The following is a 6,636-nucleotide window of genomic DNA, read 5'->3' as shown; positions in this document are numbered from 1 at the left end:
ATACATACAGATTACTAAACTATGCTCTTGAGGAACATTTAGTGTTATAAAAGTATTTAACACAAATATTCTCCATAAATTTTAAACATAATTCAAAAGTGACCTGATAAAATCTTTTATTTTCCGATATATATATATATATATATATATATATATATATATATATATATATATATATATATATATATATATGTACGAGGTTTTTCATTGACTTTGGTTATTTATGTGTGCATGATGACAAACTAATTAGTTTCTAAATATAATAGCATCTGTCAGTACAATTAGGACCAATAGAATGAGAGTTAGCTCGTTTAATTTTCAAAGTTTCAAATGCTGTGTGTAGTGTATATTTAATGTTTTGTCAGATTCCATTTCCCGGCAGTATTATTGGATTTTGTCATAAATGATTGTTGAATATTCAATTTGAACCTTGTTTCAAAACACACACAAGGTTTATTGAGGAACGTTTCTTGAGATATCCCACAAATCAGTTTTTGAAATGATTTCCGCAAGTCTGATTATGCATATTAAATACAGAAAAGTAAAGAAAACGTCATGTCTCTTGATAACTGCAGGTGCCTGGATCGTCTAGATATTTTCTGTTGAAAATTGTTAAATATTATAAGCAAAATAGTTACGGTAGTTTTTGGACAAATAGGACAAATCCAATTATTTTATTTTACCGTTTTTACATCAACTAAACATACCACAACTTGATAGTACTTCCAAAACCATAAATGAGATGGAAATGTAGCCAATCATTTTATACTCGTAAAAATAACAACTGATCCGGCATCTATGAACTTTCTAGTCACAAACAGTTTAGAACACATAAGATAGAGAAATAATGCAAAAATACTAACTTTATCCGAAATTTAAATGGAGCTTAAAACTTTATATTCACAACCGCATTATGATTGCCACACCACAAAAGATAACCGTTGTCTGCAGCAATGACCTTACTTATTACCAGTCTCCAACCTCAGAATCCTCAGGTCTGATTCATTCTAGAAAGATTGCAAAAAAAGTAATTTTCTTAAGTACATATAAAACTACATCAAAGTAAAAGAAAACGTCTTAGATCCTATTCACTAAAATAATTCTAAACAATTGGCAAACCAGTGAATTAATTAGAAGACATGTGCAACAACAGGTGGACTAAATGAAATGTTCTCCATTATTTGTTTCATTTTGCACTGCAATTGCTCTTTTTGCAACAGAGTCATATTAAAGTACTTTTGTTACGGACACTTTCTTATATAACACATTCATTCTCATAATAGTCTTAAATAAATAAAACCCAAGTCTCTATCAGCACTGTTCCAAAATAGAAGTAACTGCAACCATCGCATCAATGACCTATGTGCAGATCCTTTGCTCATAGGTGTATCACGCATGCGTTGATGGTTGGGGTAAATTAGAACACAGCATAGAGCGTACATAATTTTCTATACATCTTATTTATTTAACTATTATTATATAAATAATGCGTTAATGATGATATGGTCTGCGCCTTGATTTCATCTTATAACTTTCTGATAGAAAGAAAGTGTTCTATTAAGCTTTGCCTGTACCTTTTTGCTCACAGAACTACTTAATGAACTCCGGCATGAGTGACTAGAAGATCCTGCTGTAGAGGAAAGTGTTGATGTACAACGCCCAAATGACCAAATTCCTTTCATCAAACGTTGCTGTTTCCTTTTTCTTCTCAGCAGGGAAATAACCTGTTTTGGAAACATATATGCTGTACACTCTGCTAATATATATATATATGCTAATATATATATATATATATATATATATATATATATATATATATATATATATATATATATATATATATATATATATATATATATATATATATATGCGGTTATGTGTGCGTGCGTGCGTGCGTGTATTGATGGATATTTATTTTAAACGACATCTACTTTCGATTTCAACTTCAACGCCAAAAGCAACGAAAATAGAAGTTTCGGTTTATAATAAGCTTAATGTATAGTTACATGCACTTGGCAATCAATATCTCATGGAGTTTTTGGGTGTACATTCAGCTATGATAGCACACTTCATGGTACTTGACAAACAATATCTCACTGAGTTTTGGTGTACAGTCAGCTATGATAGCACACTTCAAGGTACTTGGCAATCAATATTTCATGGAGTTTAGGTGTACAGTCAGCTATGATAGCACACTTCAAGGTACTTGACAATCAATATTTCATTGAGTTTGGGTGTACAGTCAGCTATGATATCACACTTCAAGGTACTTGACAAACAATATCTGATGGAGTTTGGGTGTACAGTCAGCTATGACAGAACACTTCAGGGTACATGACTAACAACATCTCATGGAGTTTGGGTGTACAGTCAGCTATGATAGCACACTTCAAGGTACTTGACTAACATTGAAGAGGATCTGATAAACTCAGATTGCCAATACTATTGTGAAATGAGAATGAGGCAGATACTAGCAGCTGTCATATTGTGTTTGTCCTAGTTCCTAATCTAGTATGCTTCCAGACGCCTCGTAAAGAAAAGCTGCATCAAAAACTGTCGCCTTGTTTATTGATAAGATAGTTTATCCTATCATTAAGGAATCCTTTTATGTAAAGGAATCAACATTTCCTCTTCGTCAGTGATCTAGTCTCAGAGTGTATTTGTAATATTCCATATAATAATAATAATAATAATAATAACAGTAATAATACTTTTGTGCGGGGTTAGACCATTAGTTTAAAAAGCAGTTTGTATTTTGGTCCTGCAATAGGCTTCTGTGCTGATACCGAATTAGCATATGTATCGCACTAGAAAGATATGACAGTGACCTAACTGCTCATAGGAATAGGCGGTGTTGTTATATGGTTATTTCTCTAATTAGTATTCTGTTTAACGAGAGTTTTGAAAAACTATGGATGCCTTGCGTAACCTTAATAGTTGATTTAACATTCCCGTGTTTATTTTAAGCATGTTTGCATTTTCTGTATAAATGATGTATTATGATACATAAATATTTTGACAGCGTCGTTAGGTTTATGAACATTTATTCTAAAGGTTCTGCCTGAAAAGAAGCATCTTTAAATTTGTATACAGTCTCTAGCTTAATCGACTGCTTCCATGTTTCTCCTCATAACCTGTGAATGCCAACAAAATTCGGTAAATATGCTATAAAAACTGACTTATTCAGCGCTACTTTCAAACAGAAAAACTGACTAAATCTGTCTTGATAGATTGAAGAACGGCGTATCTGGAAACAAACTAAACCCGCCTTCATAAATAGAAGACCTGATGTATCTGCAAGCAAGTAAACCTGTCTTCATAAATTGAAGAAAACGTATCTACATAGAAACATAGTCTTTAGTTTGTACAAACGAGAAAGAAATATTAATTACCTCACCATTGCAGAAACAATATATCAGAGACACAAAGGCTCCCTGAAAAAAAAATTGAAGAAGAAAAGTGAGGATACAAGTTATTTGCATTATTGAAATGTTCTATATTGTCTTTCTACTAGACGGATGTGTTACTATTCCATCGGACTAAACAAAGTAACAGAAAAGTGCAATAATTCAACAAATTTTGTAAAATTCAACCAAAAGGTTATTTCTCTAGAATACAAAGTGAAAATTTAAAACTAACTTGTAATATTTTTCCGTTATATATCACAAGTCTAAATGCACAGTTACGAATGACTTATAGTGGTGTTCCTAATGAATGTCTATTCTAAATGTGCTGATGAACCCTTAGCGTAGAATGTGCTAATGTGCCAACAGTCTTGATGCATGACAATGATAAAGTTCGAAATATCCTTGATTGAATTCACAATAATCCCATAATAGTGATTTAGGCTGAAAATATTGAGCACTTTGTAACTCCAGTGAATAATTTAAATAGATTAACTCTTCAAATGTTAACAGAAATACAGTTTAAATTGATTCCGTGAAGACTTATGTCAAGATATGAAATGAGTAATTTTGAAGTAAATCACACTTGTATAAACAGCTAAGACACAATAATAAAGCCAAGGTTAGGGTCAATTTCCATTAAATTCTTAAACAACCTGCTTCTCGAATATTCTTAATTTCTAGCACACAAAAACATAGACCTGAACTTAACATTTGTAAACATGTTTACCTCCAATTATAATGATCTTGATATATAATCTAAATTCACACAGCAATATTAGCTATGTATTACGTTGCTTTCCAAACAAGATTTTTACCAGGTAGCCCTAAACACAATGACTGCCCAAGGACAATCGCATAATATAGATGTACATAACAATTAACCATGAGAAAGCCAATATACAATAAGAATTAAACATTAAACATACATAACATGTGAAAGAAAATGATATTGGTATATAAGCATTATTGTTTATTGTCGTTTATTATTATTATTATTATTATTATTATTATTGCACAAAAATGCAAAAAGATCTTAAAGCAAGTACGTTTGTTCTGATCAGACAGAGAATGCAACAGGATCCTTGATTTTCGCACAACTGCTGATATGGAACAACTCTGCCACTCAAAGGATATAATAATACAAAAACGTAAAATGGATAGCATTATCTATATATTGCTGACATGGGGCATATACAAGGGTCGGTTCAGATGCTTTTGATGGACATTTGAATAAAGCACACTGTTGTCAATGAGAAACAAATAGTTCCTTCCGCCACCTAGTAATGACCTGGCATATAAGCGGACAATCTTTCAAGATTTAAACCTGTATTGCAGACTATCAACAAAAAGGAACCCAACGAGTCATTCCAAGCATAAAATAGCAGTTATAACAGGTCATGTCAGAATGATGCTTACGGCGGTAGAAATGTTTTCAAAGTTTGCGCAAAGAAAGTGTAAATGTTTGGATCAATTCGGACTGGTAAGCTGCACAGTTATGTATATGCAGAAAGCACATTACTTCTCAAAAATCCAACCAGGTGTCATCACACCAAATCTGAGGCAGCTGAGACAAAAATGAGCACGACTGTTATTCAGCAAGGACAGGAGATGACTATCTCTTAGATCCCATGAGTAGCATAACGCGTACTCAAAATACAAGCTCTTATACAGCAGTGTACTATCGCACTTAACAAAATATGGATTTTTGTCTGATATAACTACAAAAGTACAATGAGCTTAACAACACAAATGCCTACTTATGTCATTTGATTGTGTTTTTTTCTTGAGATTTATAGATGTAGCTACAGGAAGAAAAAGTCTAAGAGACATTTTCAATAAACTGTGGTCAATGTACTTATCTCTAATTCATTACTGTGGAAACATCTCTGGAAAATTTAGTCCAAAACAAAAAGAAAAACAAAAAACAACAATATTGTTGTTTGTATTTATAGCCAGTTTCCATTTAGGGTACACAGTCTTGTCAATCTATTAACATAATACCAACCACAGACTTGCCATTCTATTGATAATGTTCCAATGTTTCACTCTATGATCCCTTAGCAAAATAAGGTATAAAGAAGTTGATGCAGTAACTGGCGAGAGCAAACCCTCTCTATCACAGAGCTGTAATGGAGTAAAAGCCAGGAACCCTATACAGCTTTTGAAATTAAAAACTACTGAAGTAGAAACAAAATCTAAAAAATCTGAATTATATATCGCAAATAAATATAAAAGCAAACCTTTCTTTCTAGAAAGAAATAAGTGTTCTCCTAAATTCAACTAATTTGCTATAAAATCTATAAATGGGAAATTTTCCGACTTTAACACAGAAGTTGCCCTTGGTTATCCATAATTTGACGTGTCAGACAGATAGTGGATTAACAACTGTAGCATAAGAGAAGAACTTTTCCAAGAAAGAGAGACAGGCATGTTGCATTTCAATTTGATTCTTTTGTCTGCAACAGAACGTACAGTTGCACATGCCATGCAAATGGACGGGCATGTAGAAAACTCTGAAAAGGCTTAAGATACAAGTCATGGCTAAATTATCACAGCAGTAAAGGTATGTTTATATGACGTGTTAGGCTCAGATAAATGAGTCGCTGCATAAGCATGTGCTTTAAATTTACATCTTGTATAATTCAACCAAAGACAACGGATGCACGATCAGTATGCATAGCTACAGTCATGTTGATGTCCTAAAAGAAGAATGTTCTCGGCAGAATCGATGTCAATGAATGCCACCATCAATTTAAATCTCGTTGTTTTCGGTCTTTCTCAACAAAACGTATCTCCGTAACAGTTGTCTATTGTTTTAATCCAAATGAAGCCGTAAAGATCCAAACTTGCAGCGAATTCAACCTGATCTTTATTTCCCTACCACATTGTGTGTAAAATAACTGGACAACAGTACACCACAAGTAGTAGCTAGCTACAACATTAAGCACCACTTATCCCTTCTGACACAGGTCTGACAATCTCATATAAATATAAAAGAATTAGAAACAATACCTTTTAGATTATAAAAGTAGTACGTAATCATACATTCGCTCCCGTGGCTTCTCCTCCATCATTTACACTGAACTCAGTTTAGATTATTGAAACCCAAACAACGACCACGTGACATTACGTTAAAGGTGGCATTGTGGTGCATCTGCCAGGCAAAGGGATATCGTAGATATTTTCTGTTTATGCTGTGAAACCCAGTCCGAATGGCCTGGACCACCAT

At 33.1% G+C, this 6,636-nt stretch overlaps 1 protein-coding gene across 4 annotated transcripts in view; it reads right to left on the bottom strand.

Moving 5' to 3' along the window:
- Positions 1–204: 204 nt before the first annotated feature.
- LOC149770137 (calcitonin receptor-like) overlaps positions 205–6,636 on the bottom strand; it is an 80,238-nt gene continuing 73,806 nt past the window's right edge. For all 4 annotated transcript variants that reach the window (XM_089949341.1, XM_089949343.1, XM_089949342.1 and 1 more), the window contains 3 exons: positions 3,393–3,434; positions 1,575–1,724; positions 205–1,007 (listed from right to left, as the gene is read on the bottom strand). In XM_089949341.1, the coding sequence (XP_089805467.1) occupies positions 960–1,007; positions 1,575–1,724; positions 3,393–3,434 (240 nt within the window). In that variant the 3' untranslated portion in view covers positions 205–959. The remainder of the gene's footprint in view (positions 1,008–1,574; positions 1,725–3,392; positions 3,435–6,636) is intronic.

The sequence above is a fragment of the Sinohyriopsis cumingii genome, unplaced genomic scaffold (genome assembly GCF_028554795.1).
Source record: "Sinohyriopsis cumingii isolate HCF-2022 unplaced genomic scaffold, ASM2855479v2 utg002632l, whole genome shotgun sequence".
NCBI classification, from domain to species: domain Eukaryota; kingdom Metazoa; phylum Mollusca; class Bivalvia; order Unionida; family Unionidae; genus Sinohyriopsis; species Sinohyriopsis cumingii.
This window is presented reverse-complemented; position numbering and strand designations above follow the sequence as displayed.